General features: G+C 51.5%; 1 protein-coding gene across 4 annotated transcripts in view; it reads left to right on the forward strand.

Annotated features, from left to right (window-relative positions):
• The window catches only part of LOC122387238 (cytohesin-1-like), a 73,911-nt gene extending 56,782 nt beyond the window's left edge, over positions 1-17,129 (forward strand). For all 4 annotated transcript variants that reach the window (XM_043377286.1, XM_043377285.1, XM_043377284.1 and 1 more), the window contains 7 exons: positions 5,223-5,338; positions 9,362-9,625; positions 12,741-12,863; positions 14,682-14,819; positions 15,433-15,551; positions 16,052-16,230; positions 16,614-17,129. In XM_043377286.1, coding sequence (XP_043233221.1) covers positions 5,223-5,338; positions 9,362-9,625; positions 12,741-12,863; positions 14,682-14,819; positions 15,433-15,551; positions 16,052-16,230; positions 16,614-16,692 — 1,018 coding nt within the window. In that variant the 3' untranslated portion in view covers positions 16,693-17,129. The remainder of the gene's footprint in view (positions 1-5,222; positions 5,339-9,361; positions 9,626-12,740; positions 12,864-14,681; positions 14,820-15,432; positions 15,552-16,051; positions 16,231-16,613) is intronic.
• The last annotated feature ends 4,213 nt before the right edge of the window (positions 17,130-21,342 follow it).

Below are 21,342 nucleotides of genomic sequence, written 5' to 3' on the forward strand. Positions count from 1 at the left end.
TTTCTTAGCCAGAGAAAACGTCCGCCAATTATGGACCACCACTAGTATTGTCTGGTTATGTATCGAGTCCGTATTTATAAATAGAGGGAAGTTGACACTTCTGAACAGGGAGATGGGTGCGTACCCACGAGTCGACAGAGGTCCTTGAGATTGGCGCTCCCTGTCCTGGAGATCGGTACTCTGCGCCTTCCGCCGCCAAGCGCCAGAGAAAGTCCGACAAACACCCGGCCACTGCTGCCGTTATTCTGACCGTGAAACTCGTCACATCCGGCGGTGGTGGTCGCCGCGAAATGGCCTTCATGCGGACGCTCTCTCCGTCTCTCGTCGTGGACGGTCAGTGGACGCTCCGCAGAGGACTGACCGTCTCTCCGTGTTGGAGCTGGAAAAACCGAAACGCCGCGCTGGTCGCCTGTGTCGCCGCGTCGCGCGGGCGCAGCTTTCGTAGAGTTCGTGGTGGACAAATTGGCACTGGAAAGCTGAGGATTTCTCTCAATGGTGACAGCGTTGATAGTATTTCACAGGAGAGATTGTGTTCTCAGCATCACAACATTGCACGCTTACAGTTCTGGTTTCCACGCATATAAATAGGTAATCATATCTGCTGGGAAGGAAATCCATTTTGTCGATGTAATTTGGCATGCATATCTCCGGGAGGCCTATTATAGAATTAGACTTCACAGCAGCCGCCACCGTTTCCACTGGCGTCCGGCCGGTCCTTCTGCGGTCTGGCCAGCCAGATGGTCGGCGTCCCAGACAGTCAGACCCACCTGCCGGAGACACCGGGACCAGCTGCGGGACCGGCCCGGCGCCGCATCATTTGCATCGTTAAGGCTGCGCTGGACCGGCTGCTGTCCCCTGTCGACAGCGCTTCGCCGAGGGGACGTCTGGCGAGATGTCGCGGTGTTGACTGACCCGCGTGGCCCGTCTCGTTGTGTGTTGTTGACGAGGAGCGCTGGTGATGCTGGGTTGGAGGACATGTAACGGTACTGCGAGGGTTGGCCAGGGGTCGATGTTTGCGCCTCAGGTTTCGTCTATCGGCGATCCGTCTGACAGATGGCGGCGTTTTGCCTGGTGTCTTGTGTCAAGGTGTGCTCATGCATCATTGAGGTACCGGTCGATTGACGTCACGTGAGCCTGCAATCTGTGACGTGCAATGCAGATGAGGTCTTTCGTTGCGGACGGATCATGGCCAAGAGTTTGGGACGGTTTTCTATGGACTGGCAATTTACTGACCTTGGTGTAATGCCGGAGTTGTGAGCCCTCCACTGACTGGTCAGGTACTTACGAGGGCGTTAATCACGGGTGGCCTCGGCAGACCATGGGAACTCGGTGGGTGGTGGTGCTCTTTGTGTCTTCCCCTAGACCCGGTGGCCTTGATTGGCCAGCTTCTCGGGTGGACCGGGCCCATCGTCCGTTCGCGCCCACTTCGGTACTCGTATCTCTTCCGCTTAGCTCAGATAGTCGCCCGTTGCAGCGATCTTTCCTTCAGACCTCCCAGCCTTGCGAAGATAGCGGGGCTGAATTAATACAAACTTCCTCATAACTATTTGATTTTGTCCTGTAGACCTGTGAATCAAGTCGGTTCATTGTGAAATTAGACAGTTATCAGATGACGCAACGGACATCACACTTTGCACCTACGTACCTGATTCACCTCCCGCCTGCTCATTGTTCTAATCTGTTTTTGATGACGCATTGATGGCGTACCTACCGATGCACTAAATGGTTGTAACGGCTAGTGTTAGCTGGCTTCGCCCCCTACAATCTGCTTGTCTCTGCTGGCTACATACCGAGTTCTCTGTCCATCTGTGTAAAGGTGTGGTGAATTTATGGACGTGATGTATTTTACTACCAACAGGTGTGTGCTGTTGCCTCTATATAGGCCTGTCTCTATTTCATCGTCTCCAGGAGCCTGTCTGTCTTTGTGTATATCTAGAAGTAGCTATGCGGTCGTCCGTCCGTCTGACGTCGGACGACCTCCGCACCGGCCACTCCCTGGTATGGCCTCCGGCGGGCCCGGTTCCTGCCCGACCGCTGCCGCCTGGCCCGTCTCGACCTCCACGACAATGCCGCCCAGCCTCAGCCCGCTGCTTACTACGAGTGTTTCTCCAGTGGTGATCCGCTGAGTCACCGGCACGATCAGACGCAGCGGGAAAAGATGGGCCGATTGAGTGGGGTACGGCGCAGCGCGCGCCAGTGGGGTTCTGCGGTGCGCCAGGTCGCGTGCAAGGCTGAGTCATCGCCGGGACTCGGTGACGTAAAGGAGACTGGAATGCCGATTTCCGGAAGGTAGGTGTTCATTCATTGGTCACCGGAAGTTGGGATTTTTGTCTACCACGAGCTGAAGAACTTGTGAGTCCTTCGTTTTGAATAATTTATACTGAATCATGATACCATGCCCGAAGGTGACCAACATTCAGTCATACTGAGCGAATGTCTCCCCTGCATGTTAGCGGACCATATGCGAAGGATTTTCTCCCTCTTCATCCGCTCCAGACTGTCTGTAGAAGCCGTCGGTGGCTCCTCAGGAAGGATGTGGTAGCCGGTGAAACTCACGGCGATGACTGAGGTCCTGAAGTCAGCGGCGGCCGCCTGTGAGCGATAACTCGGCCGGTGGTGGCGGCGGCTATCATATCAGCAGTTTACCGCCCTGAAAGGCGGCATAATAATCCCCGTAATCTAGGCGGCGGTCTTGTAATCGGTGGTGGGCGGGTGGTCCAGCGTTTGTGGCGGTACGTGACTCACTGCTGTCTGGTACCGAGGTGAGGGAACCCCTGTACAAGGGAACGAAATGGATACCGTCCCCGCTATCAACGGCCTTACTGAGGAGATTCCACGAATAAGAAAGAAATAATAAAGTAGGTGTTGAAAATGCTAACTTCAGCAGGCTTCTAGTCAAAATATCCAACGCCTCGAGAGCTCAGTATTGAGCATTACCACTGCATGTTAGCTAATAGCTAGTGCTACTGCTTGTGGCGGATCTAACCGAACCTCAGCTGAGCTTAGAGCCGGACCTGTGCAGAACCCATGGAACCTTTTCGGAACCGGTACCCGGTCGGCCGGCGTCTCGGGGCCCGCGGCTCTCAGAGCTGCCTTCTGAGCGGGTCGGCTGAGCCTCCGCTCGGCGCGGTTCGTGAAACTCCCTCCCGCCGTGGCCGGCTTTGTGGGCAGCCACTCCACCGTACCCTCTGCTCCGCAGCCTTGGCAGCGGCGGTGCAGTGAGCTGCCTCTCTCAGACGGTAACCGGGCTGTAAAACGGGCCCGGGGTGCTCACGGCGACGGGCAGGTGCGGGTTGACGGTGGGGAGGCGCCCCTCCCTCCCCGGGAGCGGTTTGGACAGGTACTGACGCCCGGGGGAGAGGGTAAGGAGAGACCCCCGCTGAGGCTGGCACCGAGCAGCCGGAGGGAGGGGAGCGGCGCCGTGCCCCCACACCTAGCGCGGCGCGAACCCACGGCCAGGCAGTGTGGGCGGCGTACGCTGGGTGCTGCCAAGGGTCGCCGAGGGTCACGGAGGGCCGTCAGGGTCTCGAGAGGTCGGTGTTCAGGGTCACAGAGCCGTCAAGGGTCACGAACGAGGGAGTGGGCAGGGGCTAGTGATGGAAACGAGGCTCGCCAAGGGTGGGATTAGTCACGGGAGGCCAATGAAGTCCCGCGCCCAGTCCAACAGTCTACCCTGGTGCCATGACCGGTCCGAGACGGCAGCCAACTCTCGGCGGAGGTCATGGCAGGGGGCCGGCCCGGAGGGCAGTGGAGGGGGTCCTCCTGATCCATCTCCGTCGGGTCGCTCCAGCTGGCGGAGGGCTCCACCTCGGGAACTGCGCACCGCGGGTGGCGGGGAACGCTGGGTGGCCTCAGCGGGGTGGACAGGCGGAAGGGAGATGAAAATTGAGGAGGGATTTGGCATCAGTTGGATACACATTCCTAGCATTTAGTGGAATTAATTAGTAATTTAAAGATGATCAATTGAATTTATACGACACAATTGTTTGTGCTGTTGGAAGTTAATCTGTCCGAAGAGTCAACATTTGTTTTGTGAATGCATCCAACGGCTGTTGGATATTCTGTCACTGTTCAAGCCAAATAGCATGATATAATTTACCGCAATGACGTATCATCTGGGGGTTAACTATAGTGGTTTCTTGCACTGCAGGAAATGACCTGCTTTCGGGGAAGACGGCTGCCCCTCATTGCTAGGCCGATAAATAACGTGTAATTGCTGGCTGAGAACTGAGAGGTTCGCAACTGTTCCCTCTTTGTCGGAGCGCTCCTGTTCCGTTCCACCAAGCTGCGAAGGAGGGTGGTGTGTTGAATGGCGGCAATCTAGCACGGTGACCGGCTGTGTGAGCGTTAAGACGTCTGATGGTCACTGCAGACAGAACTATCAATCACGGCGGGGATCGTTGAGCTGTGTGTCACGTGAGATGTGACAACGCGCTGAAAAAGTGTTGATAAGCTGGTCACGTGGGATGTTGTACGACAGTGTTTCGTCAACGTGGGATCCTCTTCATCTCACGCCCTGGATTAGCTCGCGTGAATGACGTTTTCTTACATCATTGGCGCCATTTACTCGAGCAATCTATGTCTGTGCGGGCGTGCGTGCAGTGGTGAGGTGATCCGACTCGGGCGATAGCACGTAAGAGCCGAAAGGTGCTGCGATTTAAGCAATATTGCTTTTGCACCAATTGGCAAGCATTGTTTTGTACGTGTTCTGATTAATGTAATAAATTTATTCTATTCTATTCTATTCTGTAAGCTGTAATCCTTCACCATCGTCACCCACATCAGCAGAATGATCTGCTTGCTGGTGTGGTGTATCTCGCACATTTCTTTGGCAAGATCTCTGATCTGGACTCACGGACGTTAGCAATGTTTGACCTTGTTGTGCACGCTTTCCGTGCAAACATGTCTATCGCAGAATGTAATCACCGGAATATGTGGTCTGTCTCCTGATCTGTGATGTGTTAGCCCTTCTTTGTTTTACTTCTTGCGCCTGTGTGCGCCGTCTTATGTCCTTAAGCTCACCCTCTTTGCTGGTTGGAGTGTCCCTAGTGGCATTGTGCGTACTGCGTATTGTAGTGAGTTTGGTGTTTTGTGTGTCCTGCGTCCCTTACTTCGCCAGTGCTCTGTAGCCGGAGTTTACACGCCGGCTATCCGTTCCTACTGCTTACCTTTAGTTAGGTCATTCACACCACCCTAACGTGACCCCTTTGGCCTGCCCGCAGGAAAAACGACCAGAAAAAGAAACAGCTCTCCATCGGACGGAAAAAGTTCAACATGGACCCGAAGAAGGGCATCGAGTTTCTATGTGAACATGAGCTCCTCAAGAACACCGCTGAAGGTAAGAACGACGTCTCATGTGTAGATTGAGATTGAACAGGCCTTACGGGGTCTACGAACTGGGATTTGAAATATTTGGATGACTGTCTTCTTTTGATGTTTGTTTTTCAGTCACTTGAAGTGATGTAGAGAGTAGAGACTGTATGAGCGATGATGAACTTCCGTGCTATGCTTCTTCACAGATGCCATTTCTGGGTATCCTTTTGTTGTCTTTTTGTCCGTGTTTTAGTGAACGTTTTTAAACGCTGTACACTCCTGAATGGTTGCTGAGAGAACGAAGTATGCTGCTGTTTTGCTGACCTGATCTATGAAGTTTTTCAGGAAATTGTCATGCTGCGCTTTAATGAATATTGAATTAGTTTATGTTAAAAATGATTTATTAGCCGTCGCATCCAATGTCGGTCGGCTCCAGGCGGCACTGCGTTTGATCCCGCCTAACTTCCAGGAGTCATCTGTCGCAATGCTTTAGCGTGCAGTGATCTGGATCATTTTAGTTTGACGGCTGCGTCCGATATTGGGGCCATTCCATACGAGCTTCTTCGGTGGAGCGCTGAGATGAAATCAGGGCATGTCAGTGTGAGCACGGCAATGACGAATTTAAGTGAGATGTGCACTCAAGGCTATCTTCTTGAACTATTGCATTTTGGGATTGATCTGCTTCTCCAGTAAAGCTCGGTGGTCCTACTTTTCTGGCGGTGCGGCGAAAGTCTAACTTAATCTGTCAAATATCCTACAGAATAAAGCTCATTTATTGATGCTCTCAGAATGAGGTTACCCTTCCTGTGATATAACACAAGTTAGTCTAATCGGTAATCAGCACGTGTTTGTGACGTCATTTCGTTATCTGTGACGTCATCAGTTATTATCAAGTGGAGTCACGACTCTTGGATATCTCACCCTGAATCAGGACGGCAGTGTCTGTCTGTCTGTGGGTGTTTCTGTCCGTTTTCTTGCATATCTGCTTGTCTCTCTTATCAGGCTGTATGCTTGGAGGTATGTGTGTAATATGCATGTATGTTTGTCTGAACTAGAATGCGGTCGAAGAGCTGAGCTGGGGAACTCGTGACTGACGCTGATGTGGCCGTGTGACGTGACGTGACGTATGATGATGTGACTGATGTGACTACACCGCCCAAGTCTACTGATATGGCGGGTTCCGGGAAAATTGCCCGTGTGTTGCCGTGCTGACTTGTGCGCTGCATATTACCTGTCTGCTGTGTCAGTAATGGTGGGGAAAGGGAGGGGTTGAGCTAACCAGCTTTGGTTGACCAGTTTGAGGATAGAATAATGCTAGCTTAAGTGATGATTTAACTTGTTGATTAGGCGCGGTGTCCCGACTTTCAAGTCAGTCAGACCTGAGTGGCCCGGTGTTACAAATGTTAGGATGTGACCAGTGTTGCAAGTCTTTTGTACACTGTTTGAAATCTTCTCCCTTTGAGGCTCACACGAGCGAGTCTTGTAGACCTAACGGTGTCAGGCGGTCCATCCACCATCTTATGATGGAGCGGAGGTAATCAGGAAGCGGCGCCACAAACTCATAAAGCGAGCTCATCGCCAAACAGCCTTCGGCGGCCGTGACTCGGTTCGACAACCACCGACAATCTCGATACTCCCTCCGGCGCGGCCGCAGGACAAACGAGAGGTCCGTCCGTCTTCCCCGACTCTGGACCGAGCTGGATAAACCCCAAACCCAAACCGAAAGCGTTGGGCTGTCTATGTGACGGTCCGGCTGTCCGGCTCTGGCCAGTGACTCAGAGAGACCTCGCCGCCGCGCTGGGGTGCGGAGCTGCGCCAAATTATATACAATTCGCCGGCGACGTGCGGTAAAAATCGCCGCCTGTGTCCGCTCAGCCCGGGCTGTGGAGCGGTCAGAGACCTAGTTCGGGCAGGACGGGACTGCTGCTCGTCACTCGGGGCAAGGGTCACGGCAGCTGCGTCACGTGGTAATGGGTGGGTGCGTCACGGGCCGGGTCACGGGTCGCGTCACAGCGTGGGTCACTCCGCAGGTCACGGGGCGGGGTCAGCAGGCAGCTTCGGGTCACCAAATTAGAGGAAGTGAATAACTGCAGGTGAGCCATGTGTCACTCTATTCGGATGTATGAATGGCCCGCCGTCACCTCGCCGGTGAAAACGGCGCATCCTGTGGGCTGGAAGAGACGCCTGCTTTGCGTGGTTTGAAGTTGAGGGTCTCCACAGCGATGTTTGCAATAAGTGTGTCACTGCTGACCCTCCCAGCTCCTCTGATGACCACACCGTCGCGTCGCCTCTGAACACCAGAACTCCCCCATGGTTCATCCCGGCGTCCAGAGCCTGGCGCGGAGTCTCGGGTTGTCTCAGAACCCTGACCGGATGGTGACAGAAGACTGACCACTCTGACCGCAGTGACGTCTGGGACGTCTGGGCGGCAGTCACCGCCAGCCAAGTGCCCCTTTTAACGGCCTGCCCTTCCGTCCACCAGTCAAGCAGAGGTTGCGTAACCTGTCGGGGCATTAGAGTGGATCTATATGCGTCTGCACGGGTGGTGCCCGACGGTGGAAAATTGACTCGGGGCGGCGAGGTGGTAGACTCATTCACCGAGACGGTCCGATTGAAGCTAGTGTATATCGACAATGATGAAACATGGAGCTAAACTGTTATGAGGAGCCGCGGTAGAGGCATCCCTGCACCGTTGTCATTTTGCTAAACATTGGCTCGCGGAGAGTTCTTTCTCGGATGATCTTGATTACCTCTTTTCCCCGAACCACCTGGGATAAATTTTATCTCCGTCGTCTGTGTGTCGTCGCGCGTGCTTTCTCTGTTACCTAGCTCGCCTCAGGAGACGTATGGGTGAGCTGTTGAATGGGGAGGGCACTGCTCGTGGGCCGCTGCAGACAGGTGCTAAGTGCCGCGGTCGGGGCTCCAAGCGGGCCGCGCGTGCAGAGGGTGCGTGGTGCGTGGGACTACCGGCTGTGGTGGCCGGTAGGTGACATCGGATCGCCCGGCAGCGTAGCCACAGCCGCGGTCCTCGCCACAGCCATAGAAGCCCACACAGCCGCAGACGCCGGCCACAGCCATAGCTTAGTTTAAGCTGTTTGCGCTGCATCAAATTAATCCTTTGCTAGGCTGGCTGGCTAACGTATGCAGCTGATATGACGCATGAGTTGGGTAACGCTGACTAGCTTGGGTTCTTTGTCCTTTTGCTAAGACCGCACAATAAAGGCCAATGCTTTCACGTCAGCACGTGGGGACAAAAGGCCGCGCTGAAAACAGTTTACCATTTGAAATCGGCATTGTTTGGTGTTATGCAGTTACAGCAACCCCTCCGCAATCGTTTCCAAAGCAATCTGATATGTTTTACCCGCTTCCATTCATTTCACGTTTCCTTTCGCCGTCCATTCAGTTTCTCCTTTGGTTCTATTGATAATGGGAATGGAATGTCGGTAGGCTGGCTGGTCGTCGTCGTTTCTATTTGGGACCTGCTGGATGCCAGTGGTGGCTGCCACCTAAAGATAGCCGTCCAGGGGTTATTTCGGTGCCGGGCCGGCGCTGCGCGATATGAAGAGCTGTGCCAACTGTGGAGACGCCCGACAGTGTCAGAAACCCGGCTGTGCTGGCGTTATTAGCGACTGGACGGGCTTTGGGGACAGGTGTGGTGTGGTATGTGCTAGAGCTGGAACAGGGCAGGTGTGGTAGGAGCTGGGACAGGGTGGAGCAAATGGGACATGGGCCTGAGTTGGACAAGGGTGAGGCTAGGCACGACATTTCACAATGATCTGAACATCAACACGTTGACTTCTGGTTCATTGTCGTGTGGGGAGTAATTATACCGACGTTCCGACGTTCATGTGTCTCCGTAACGCCTGTCATTCCAGGACACAACGCTCGTTGAATATACTTTTGTGGCTGAGACGCTACCAGACGTCATCTAACCTCGTGCTAACCATCTGACTCCCTCTTTCTTCCTTTTATGACATCGCTAAGCCTTCACGAAAGTTGAGGAACCCTGCAGTCACCATCAAACTCTTCTCTCTCCCTCCCTCCCCAGATATCGCCGAGTTCCTACACAAGGGCGAGGGCCTGAACAAGCGCGCCATCGGCGACTACCTCGGCGAGCGAGCCGACTTCAACATCGCCGTGCTGACCGCCTTCGTCAACCTGCACGACTTCAGCGACCTGATCCTGGTCCAGGCCCTGCGGCAGTTCCTGTGGAGCTTCCGGCTGCCGGGAGAGAGCCAGAAGATCGACAGGATGATGGAGTGCTTTGCCAAGAGATACTGCGAGCTCAACCCGGATATATTCACCAGTGCAGGTGAGTTGTTGTGGGGAGAGAGGGTGAGGGTGAGGGAGAGAAAAAAGAGAGAAGCGGGGAGGGAGGTAGAGGGAGAGAGGCAGAGGGGGAGGAGGGAGGGGATTATGTGTGTCCTGATTGTTAGTCATTACCGCAATGAGATGATGGCGCCGATAAGGTAAAACCGTTATCGATTTGATGGGGTTGGGAGGGGGGAGGAAGGGACTGAGGCCCGTTGGTTGCTAATTGTTTGGTGTAGGGATGACGTGCGTTTTGTGTACCTGATGAGATTTGAAATCACAGAGGCTTTTCGAGGAAAATTACGGTCACCGTTGGCCGTTTGTGGCGTGCTGTCTGTCTAGTGTGCGTGCATGTCGCCAGTGAGACGCCAAACTATACCAGGCCCACCTTCCTCTCTACATATGTAGTATCACCCCGCCTACTCTGCTGATTCCTTCCCATTCACTCCCGTCTCCATCTGGCCCAGTGATAGTCGCCATCCGGTCACACCCACCGGGCTATCATAGTGACCATGGCCACAATAAGATCACATTGCTTCAATCGCCGGTTCCGCCAATTTGATAGGGTCAATGGGACGGCGTGCTGTCAGAGATGGGGGCGAGTGTTGAACGCTTGATTAATGATGTGCATTATACACTCCATAAATACACTCCTCAGTACATCTCACTGTAGTGTGCTTAATGCGTTAGTATAATACTATATTTTCCGGTTAGGAACACAAGCTTATCCCTAGACACCAATTCATTCAGTAGTCATTACCATTAAGTGACAGGTATGCAGATGTCCCCAAAGTCAACACGGTATCGCACTACATTAGATAACTCACATTAATTACTACGTAGCATTATACTACACCGTATTCCTCTCATTGTGATGAGGCCCAAAGGTATCCTGTATGTTTTGCTACCGTCATCAATCTTGTTGACATCAAACATCGCGCCCTTTCTCCACACCCCAACTGACCCGCATAACAGCACAACTGCGTTTTGTGGCGACATCCTTGTCCCTAGACGATGTCTCAGGCCACCGTCCGTACCCACACAGTCGGTGGGCGGTGCTCTCGACCAAAGGTCACTTGGGACTGACCCCGCTAGCCGCGTGACACCCGTGACGCCTGTGACTGGCACGTGACGCTCAGCCCCTCTCTATGACAGACAGCCCTGTGACGGGTTCTGTGACGTCCAACTCCCTAGTGACAGAGCCGCCACTCTGTGTTACACTACCCCCGCCGCGGCGCCAGGCTGCAGACCTTTGTTTGGCCCCCGCTGTGGCACCCGCCGAGGGATGACACACTGGCGCACGAGTCGGCCCGCGCCGGCACACGCCGCCGCCACGAGGCCACGAGGGCCCGGGCGAGCAGACGTGTCCAAATGACGAGCGTCAGTCGACAGAACTGACGGACCGACGGCGGCTGAGACAGCACTGTGACGAGACCCGTAGTGTGGAGCGGCGCAGAGTTTAGTTTTTGCTGTGTTGGAGACATCTCTGCCCTGTGCCGGGTTTGGATGGAGCAGGCAGTCCCGGGGCTGAGTCACCGCGTATTGCTGATCTGAGGATAGTGGAGGGTTTTCTGCGTGGACTGGGCTGCGCTGAGATGCTGAAACTGTTGGTGGACTTCTCGGACCGAACTTTGTAGAGTGTCATTGTCAGAAAATGGCTAAGGTCTGTGGCCCATGTGCCTTGCCACCGAAGAAGCCCACGCGATGTCCAAGAGGCGGTCATCTCCCAACATTGTGAAGATACCACGCGGTCGCTATCTGTGTAGTATCTACGGCCTTCCGCGGCCCATTGACCTTTGAACAGAACGATGACGTGATGTGCGATTTTCCCACGTCTTATCTATTTTCACAGAAATAAGGTGTAGATATACCTGTCAACTTAATTTACCATATCACTTATCACCGGAACTATTGTGATAACATAAGAAAACTGACTTCAATCGACCACTCGCCTCTTGTTTTTTTTTTTGTCATTGTTTTCTCGCCGTGAATCCAGTGCATCGGCACCTGTCCTGCCCCCCCCCCCTCCCGCCTCCCCCGGTCGGCTGGCAAAGGTGTTATTTGTGGCCCGGGGGGCTCGCCACGGCGGCAGCGGCGGTGGCAGCGGTGCTGGCTGGAGAGGTGCCCTTCCGGCGCTGTCACGTGGGGTCGGCCCGCTGCCAGCCGCTCGAGTAATTTTGTCGTCGACCTGTCAGAATGCCACCGGGGGGAACAGGGGGGGGGGGTGTCACTAAATGCCAGAGCACACGTCGGCTGGTGAGCTTGGCCAGCGGCCAGGGGTTGTCACTGTCTCTCGGCTAACCGGCTTTTTCAACGCCGATCCGCCTGGGCTGTTTGTTGTTTTAGATTGTTGTGTGTTCATCAAACATGTGAAAAATCTGGGGTTCATTCTTGGGGAAGAAAGGCGTCGAGCGAAAAGTCAAGTTGAACGAATTGAATCAGAATTCCTGAATCAGTTATGCCTGGACCCTTAGTCGAGAAGCTCCTTCGGCGACCGATTCAGCAACAGTGGCCCAGCCCAATCCCCTAGACAATCATGTCGTCTCGACTCGCCGTGCGAACCATGACATTTTGACCTTGCTGAAGCGTTTGCTCTTGAGTCGTTCGAAGGAATGCCTTCTTCCTGTGAAGCCGTCTGGGGTGGCTCAGTTCATGTTAGTGTAATGATGCTCTGTCGTCGCAACTGCCGCGTTTATAGCCGCGATGTCGGAAATGCCCTAAAGTTGTGACACCTCCTCGTCTCATTTCACTAGCTTCCACTAACCTATTCTCAAACCATTGACAGTGTGTTCAGACTTGGTTCCGATCACTTCCGTCCCTTTGTTACTTCATTTTCGTATAACGCACGATGTCAGACTCTGGACCTAGCCAATTCAAACCTCAGGGACGTCGGATCCTGTCTTATTTTGACTCGTATGCCATAAAAAGTACGCACAATGTCTCATGTTATCCATGCTTACCCATCGTTTTCGTGCACGGTGGAGTTCTATAGCCTTGGCACGGTGTGATGCCTTGGGATGCCAGCCCACATTTCTGTAAATGCTTCCCAGCAAGGCCATATCTTCCCAGTGATGGCATGGTGTCTAATTGTTGTCATTTTCTGTTTTTTTTTTCAGACACGTGCTACATCCTGAGTTACGCCATCATCATGATGAACACGTCACTGCACAACCCCAGTGTCAAGGACAAGCCGTCGGTGGAGCAGTTCATCAGCATGGTGCGAGGTATCGACGACGGAGGTGAGAGGATGGAGAGAGAAGGGGATAGAGGGAGTGACGGATGAAGACACGGGTACTGGTAGGTGGCCAGCAAGGCACACAACGTGGTAAATAAGTATTGAATACAGCAGTCGGCGTGCCGTGAACCTTAAAAAAGACAAGCGGTTTTGTAAGGACATTTGACAAATGATGCGAAATAAATTGTAAACATTGCTAAGCCTGCTCGCCTACTTTGAGACACTCGGATGACACAATCCATTTGGAGCATTCGTATGCACGAATATCGTCCGATCAATATGAGTGTCTTTGATCATACTTTGATCAACATGTAACAATGTCCCAAAATTTGTCGATTTGGGTGGGAAACGACATCCAAATGAAATTCATTTCCCACTCTCACCACCAATTTTTAAGAGCAATTTTCCACTCCCAACCAAGAAAACCTAGATTTTTTACCTATAGAAAGAGCAGTTGTGTGGATGCCCGGTTTAGCATGAAGCATCCTACACCTTAGAATAAAATGCATGTTTTTTTGTCATTTTTTACTCTTTTTGGATCTAATCGAATCAGCAGTTTTTCACTCTCTCCCCTCTTTTTGGTGGGCAATTTTCCCCTCTGACACCCAAGACAAAACTCAATTTTGGGACACTGACATGTAAAACCAAAACAGATGGTTCAATTACCATGCACCATATGCTAAGGAATATTCGCTATTCAGCAGGCGGAATAAACATGCACTAGTCTCAGCTACCCCATTCGAAGCAGGCGGTCTGACGCAACCGTAAGAGACACCGGCCGGTTTGGGACAATGGCTGCGTCCCGTTAGGAAACCCCCGTGCCGACCAAACGCATTTTATTACTGCAGCTCACGGAATGCGTTTGGCAGTGCTGCAGTTAGGCGTACTACATGATAACAGGCGGATCCGTCGGGGGCTGATTGCCATCATACTTTTGACACCACGCAATGTAACACCATAAATGAGCATATTTTTACACAGCTATCCAGTGTTGTGGTTTCGCTCACTCCTTATGAAACCATAGCCATCGCACCTGGCTTGTAAATTGACGTTATTTGCAACCTTGACTTCTCTTTAGTCGACTGCGCTTCCGTAACTAATATTGTTTCCGTCATTGCCATTGGTCATTCTAATCATGCCATGAAATAATCAACAGATCTGCTAGGTCTCAACAGTAACCACTAGGAATCTGCATGCAGTAATTAGTCATGCTTTGGAGAACATTTACTGCATTGTTGTTTTTAATGGCAAGTCCATGCACTTTGGCTGACTCGAGCTCAACATCAAGCGATAGGTGTGTCCGATTAGATTGACGTTAAAACCTAGCGTGGCAAATGTGAAGGTCTTTCCCAATGGCGGCAGACGCTGGCGGTTAATTGCCAGGGAACTGGTGAAAGCCTTCTCTCCCGTCTCACGCGATATTTGCATTAGCCTCACTCATTACCTGCCTAAACGCAAAGTGAACATGCGGCCACCCGTGTTTGGTTCAAGTTATTCATCCAGTACCTATAGCCTGACGGGGTCTGTCGTCTGACCCCGTTACACATCTAACCTGTTCTTGGTACTGTTAATCAAAACATTGGTTTTCAGGGTATTCTCTTCTGGCTACCTAAGGAACCTGCCCTATAAGCTGCTGTTCAATCCGTTCGCTCACACTGTCCTCTCGTTGCCTAGGTAACCTGTTATTTGTTAACGCTGTTCTCCCGTTGCCTAGGTAACTTGCCGTGGGAGCCGCTGGTCAGTCTGATTGGTAGGCGGTAGCACTGCCCTCCTGTTGCCTAGGTAAACTGTCGTTTGCTCACACTGTTCTCCCGTTGCCTAGGTAACCTGCCGCGGGAGCTGCTGGTCAGCCTCTACGAGAGCATCAAGTCTGAGCCGTTCATGATTCCTGAAGATGACGGCAACGATCTTATGCACACCTTCTTCAATCCGGACAAAGAAGGATGGTTGTGGAAACAGGGTGAGTCTTACCGGGACTAAATGTGAAAACTGGGTGGTTTTGGAGGGACAGACAGATGCTCAGAGTGCAGGCTTGGAGAGTGGTACCAGTCCTTTTAGTTGATAGACTGGAGAGCGTAAGCCATGAACCTGAGAGCTGATTTTAAGCCAGCGATTCCTGCGCCGACGCGCCGTATTCCTGAAAAGGCGCCGAGAGTTTGACGCTGATGCATCGGGAGCGTTTAATGTGGGTCGACGGGTGGCTGCCCCCTGCCAGGTGGAATAATTGGAGGGCACTCATTCACTGTCGGAGTCGTCTAAAACGGGTGTTTGGACTGCGCAGAGTGCCTCTTTGACTCTGCTTATGAAACGGTTCAAGAATTTGCCTCTCTGTCAAGGCTTGTGAAAAGCTCATTAGTCTCGGGTCAGAGGAAGTGAGTAAAAAGGCACTCTCTGAACCTCTCTGTCATTTGCTCTCGATATTTTTCTCCCTCGAGCTAGTGAAGTAGGACAAGGATTGATGGCCCTTCGAGCTGCTGATTCACGTCTCACTCGTGGCGATTCCTCCAGTCTGTGCTGTCTGACGCCACACTGCGGCGGTAAACCCAAACTAAAGTTCACCGTTTCACCGCCAGGTGGCCGCTACAAGTCGTGGAAGCGACGGTGGTTCATCCTGAATGACAACTGCCTCTACTACTTCGAGTATACGACGGATAAGGAACCGCGAGGCATCATACCGTTGGAAAACATTCAGGTACGTGTCAGTCTAGTGTGGTCTGGTCTGATCTGGTTTGGTCTGGTTGCATCTGGCGTGGACTCTGGTCTGATCTGGTCTGGTCAAGTTAGGCTGGTTAGTTAGTTTTGGCTGGTCCCGTGGCATTCGGGCTAACACGAGTAGGTACTGAATGGGATTTGATGAATTTCGTCGACGGAACGAACAGGTGAAACATTGTGTTGAACCCTATGTAAACCCTACTCGCACTGTGTCCTTTATGTGTTCTCCGCCGATGGCCTGTGCCCATCTCAGGTCTAGTGACCCCTCTTGTCTCGTTTTCTCCTCTCATGTCCGTTGGGTAGCCCATAGTCACCGTTACAGTTATCTGATTCCTGAAGTGACCCCCCAATGACCACCCATTAGCTCTGGTCCGTGAGGCAACGCCTCCTGACACGCCGCTTGTCTCCCAGGAGCATCAATGACCTTGCCTTTCTGAGGTCTGTGAAGTCGCCCCCAATAACCCCTCTCCCCTCCCTCAGGTCCGTGAAGTGGAGGACCGCAGCAAGGCGAGCTGTTTCGAACTGTACGCCTCTGGCACCGACTACATCAAGGCCTGCAAGACGGACAACGACGGAAAGGTGGTGGAGGGGAAGCACACGGCCTACCGCATGTCGGCGGCCACCCAGGAGGAGATGAACGAGTGGATCAAGGCCATACAGTGAGTGGAGAATGGCGGAGAGGAGGGGGTGGAGGTGGGGGTGATGGTTGGAGCCTGGAGGGTGATAGTGGGCGATGTCATCGGACGGAAAGTTTGGTGGGTGGGATACTGCCACTGGGATAGTGGGGTTGATGGAGTCATCGAGATGGAACGAGCCTCAAGGACTGAACAAGGCTCGGTTTAGGATATCTGATGAATGATATGAGTGGTCACTCTGAATTTCGCCGGTTTTGGATCTGATGCATTCACGGGTGTTGTGTATTTCACGTATAATATAAAGACTGATCCACTCGACACTTTTCGCAGTTGTTCCAGCCAGTCACCATGTATTTGATTGATTGTCATGGAACATCTTCTTATATAATTTCCCTTCTCGTTCACAGGCAGAGCATCAGCCTCAACCCATTCTACGACATGCTCGCAGCCCGGAAGAGGAAAGCTCAAAAGCCACCAGCGCGGTAACGCAGCCGGCGACGGTGGCGCCGTGCCGTGGGACTAGAGACAGCTGCGAGTGCGCGCCACCGCCGCTAGGGGCGCTGTAATCGGGACTTATCGTGTGCGTCCGTGAGAAGCGAACGAGTGTGTATGATGCGAATGAAAAGACTACGCTGCGTGTCGCGAGGTGCAATTGTGGCGCAGTGCGGCGTGTGTGGTGCACGCCTGGCGCGGATGTGATAAAGGCGCCGATGTGGGCGCATTTTATACGTTCTACGACATTCCGGAGGGATGCTATGCTGACGGAGTACAAATGGCTGATTCGCTGCGATGTAGCGGGTTCGTTCAGAGATTGAGGGTGATGTGTGTGAAGTGTGAGGCTGCCGAGTGGCGAAGCATCTATTGTATTTAAATGTTGTGCTCGTAGACGGTTACATAAGTGAACAATAAACTGTGACAGAAAATATGCCGTGTGGTTGGTTGATGACTAAAGGCGACGTGAGATGAAGGTGGAGGACAGAAGTGCCGAAGTTCGTGGTTTTGAATGCTTCCCCCCCCCCCCAACACACCGCCGAGTCATCTGTCATCTGCACCGGCCACTACTGGTGCTTTTGAAACAATGCGCAAGATTCGTCCGCTTTCTTTGCTTGTCTTTGAATTCGCAGGCATCAGCCCCCGGGGTGGGCGATGTGCATCTGAATGTCTAAAGGAAAGTTAGCTGACATCTAGAGGCTGATTGAGTAAGCCTTCGTGATGCGGCCACGAGGGCGGTCGCGTGCTTCGTCTGTCCCTGAATAGCGGACAGGACAAATCAGTGACCAACATTTCACGTCATAGTACTTACATCGGGTCTCACCCGGTGAAGAAAATCTCGCAATGTTCTTTTTTCGAGCGAGGATAATCGGGCGAAGAAAGATAGCCACGCAAAGACTGATAATTGAAATAATATGTGCTGTTGATTAAAAAGTGAATTGCAGCCTTCGCCAATTTTATTTGCTAGGTCATCTTATTGAGATGAACAATTCCAGCCTTGCCACGGCGCCTAAATTCATGCTGGCTGCTTGAAGCACTCGTGCGTTAAAACCACTTACATACGGCCAATCATGTGTTGATATATTACTTCCTAAGCATGAACAATGCTGTCTTTGTCATTACAAATCCAAGTCTGCACGACACTGCGTTTCAACATGACACATCCACGCATCAAAATTATATAGCACTGAATAATGTATGTTAAATCCAATGACTAATGCCGGCTATATTAGGAGTTTCGCGAACACCCGAGCATCAACAATGACTTTTGCCCGGTTACGTGTTCTGTTATGGAGTTTCACGCGACCAAGTTGCCCTGACTGCAAGTTCTCGGGAAGGGATTGTCCGTGTAATTCTCAGATATTGTACAGTGTACACCTTTGACGTAATCTGTATAATGAGTCCAACATGACACGCTATTAGGTGATATAGTTGCTGGTCTGTAATGGCGCTTTCCGTACAGGGAATGAATAGATCAGTCGCACATTAGACCAAATATGGATTTGATGATGCGCCGTGAATGATTTGTTAGCAGTGTTTCCTTTGTTTTATTTGTTCACCAATTACATACAATAGGAAGGTGCCTAATGATGCATACGTAGGTGCCTAATGATGTGCATTGAATAATATGTTGCACATTGGCATATGAAACCAAAGTAAACAATGCATGCAGTGTATCGTTAAGATCGACACAACCTGCATGAGAGCTCTGTTTTACTAATGTGCAATTATCATTTCATAAGGTCCTCTGCATGTCATTCATCCATCACGCCAAGTCTTATTCTGGATACTGAGACACGGCATTACCGTTTATCAGTAAATCAGTTGTTATGTTCCGAATTTCCTCTGTTCCGTATTGTAATTAGCGACAGCACGGCACAACTTGCCTTGCCCACACGACTGCAAGACCTGACTTTATCCTGACTCGGCACATTGCAAATATATCAATGGTACAGTCAACTGGGCAAGACGTAAACTTTCATTTATCGGGACTGACGATGCATAATTGGCTTAATACTTTTAGTTCCTTTGCGCGATCTCCTTATTCCTTTAGCACCTACTACATACAGTCAACTTATTTGAGGGATTACCTGCAAAGCAGAACTCATTCATCCACACTACATACCTATGTCATTTTAACAATGGGGCACACATAAATCATAAACGATGTCCATGGTTTTTACTCTAAAAAATAATAAACGAATATATCCCTGAACCCCTACGGCATGTGATGGCCGTATCGATGCATGCAAATTGCAAATGTTAAAGAGCCGTACTATGCGCTCCACAGCACCGTAGCATCATAGCGTCACATCCCACACACCTCAGCGTCATACCGCCGTGTCATGCACGCCTTAGTGCACGCCTTCATGCACGCCTTAGTGTCATACCGCCGTGCTCAACACGCCGTAGCGCCGTAGTTGTATGTATGTATGTATGTATTGAAGATCAAGAGCAATCCACAATCGGCGTTGCGATTACACTCTGGCGTGGCGTAGTTCGGTACCCCGCACGCCGTAGCGCTGTACGGCCGTGCCATGCACGCCTTAACGCCGTACCGCCGTCGTTACACGCCGTAGCGCCGTAGCTCTGTACCCCGCACGCCGTAGCGCCGTAGCGCCGTGCCGTGGCGAACCGGTCTGGATTGGGCATGAGGTGCCGTGCCCGCTCCTCCCGTGAACTGCAGGCCGAACCGGACCGGACCGGACCGGACGGCTCTCCAAGGTCACCTTAATGCCATGACTGTGCAGGATGCAGGACGGTGGTGGTGCCGTGGTGCCGTGGTGGTGGTGGTGTTGCTTATGGTGATGGTGATTGCTGTTAATGATTGTTGGGGTAATGGTGAAAGCGGACAGAGATATGGTGGAAATACGAAACCCAGAATCACATTTATGAGCTGTCGATCATCGAAACATTTCATTTGAATTTGAAAGTTTTGGAATTAGGAACTTTGAATAATATTTAAACTTCTATTAGTTGCAATGCCGATATGTTCTATTCTATTTGGCACTATCACACACAGATAAAATGATAAGATCTGCGGTGGTATCAAACCATCCCGCCACTTCACGTGACGCGGCACGGAGCAAGCGCTACGAGGAACGTGACGCCGCAAGAGGGGGAAGGGGGGGGGGGTGTCGGCACGCCCATCTGACGCTCGTGCACCCTGGGTTAGGACGAATCCGTCTATAAGGAGCCGACGGTGCGCTCTTGGGCAAAGGCTAGGCAGCAGGCAGTAGGCACATGACCACAGCAGGTGAACCGAATGCAGATGCCCTGCTGAGTCGCAGAATAACACTCGTTACGTCCCTCACTCAACTCAGCGAAGGCTGTAGGTTGCTAAGACAATTCGTGCACAGAGTGTGATAAACAACACAGCTATTTACGCTGTAGATGTCACGATACCCGGCGTCGGCTGTGCACCTTTCTAATGGCGCTGTCGTGGAGGTGCACTCTGTCGTGATTGTTAGAAGATATCAAGACCATCTTGCAGTCGCATTTATCCAGCGATTATGGTGTCTCAGCGGGCTAACAGAGACGAGGCCTCACTTCATGGTCCATTCTGTGGTGTTACTGGCGCTCTGTGACGTCATAGGTGTTATGTGACGTCAGAAGTCCTTTGTGACATCACTGGTATTATTTGACGGCACTGATGAGTCATCGAAAAGGCTGTAGCATCGAATGATATGCTATGCCGGTTAGGTGTTTGTCTGGACATTTTATTCAAACAAACGGAACTGATTTGCAATTAAAATTGAATTTCTCCAGCAAATACCTACCCATTGAAAATCGTATACCTACCTATGCTTTTGTACAGGCATGTGCAAGGTGCATGTTCTGATTTCTGAACAAAAATTAAGCGAAATTTGTAAGATTACGTACATGTACCTGCTGGGTGAATAATGATAAATCTATCATTATTTCTTTGACGCGCGTATCAAAGTTCAGCTACCCCAGAAACGAAAGCCGTTTTTCTTGCCAGTGGTGTTCAGTTCAAAATATGCCCAGTCATCCGACCAGCAGCCCACCTTACATGTTTTCGTAGCAGCTCTAAGCATGACGTTCAAACTAATACTAGTTTTTATCATACCACGAAGCCGGTGCTGGTTGAGCGCTGTGATTTCGATGACCGTCGCTAATTTAATGTTCCGGGCGCTGCTGAATGCTTTGATACCTTACACGCGATCAGCCAGGAGCGCATAGAGGAGCGCAAGTGAGCGATTTATCATTGGTGATGATTAGAACTAGGAATCGAGGGACTTCCCCGTCCAACGCCGATTTGCACTCTTCTGTAAGTCACGCCTTGGATGCTCGTTTTGATAAACGAAAGAAAACGGCTGTTAAAGACAGTAATGAGAATGTCATTGGAAGTGCGAAATAAATGAACTAAGAGAGGAAAATTAAGTCATCGAAATGGTTAAAATGTTTTATGATCCAGCATACGCACATGATGAACATGTTTGTAGCCCTTATCTAGACTAAAACATATCAGACTGTTGAATAAGGATGAAAGTGCATTTAGAATAGGTATGTCAGGAGCCTTGAGGTGATCCTAACACTTGGGTGTCAGGCGAAAACGACAAATGTCTATAATCTGTCGTAGTAACAAGCTTGAGGTAATGGGAGCGCTATCTCTTACAGAAC

Source organism: Amphibalanus amphitrite, unplaced genomic scaffold (genome assembly GCF_019059575.1).
Source record: "Amphibalanus amphitrite isolate SeventyFive unplaced genomic scaffold, NRLGWU_Aamphi_draft 000278F_arrow, whole genome shotgun sequence".
NCBI classification, from domain to species: domain Eukaryota; kingdom Metazoa; phylum Arthropoda; class Thecostraca; order Balanomorpha; family Balanidae; genus Amphibalanus; species Amphibalanus amphitrite.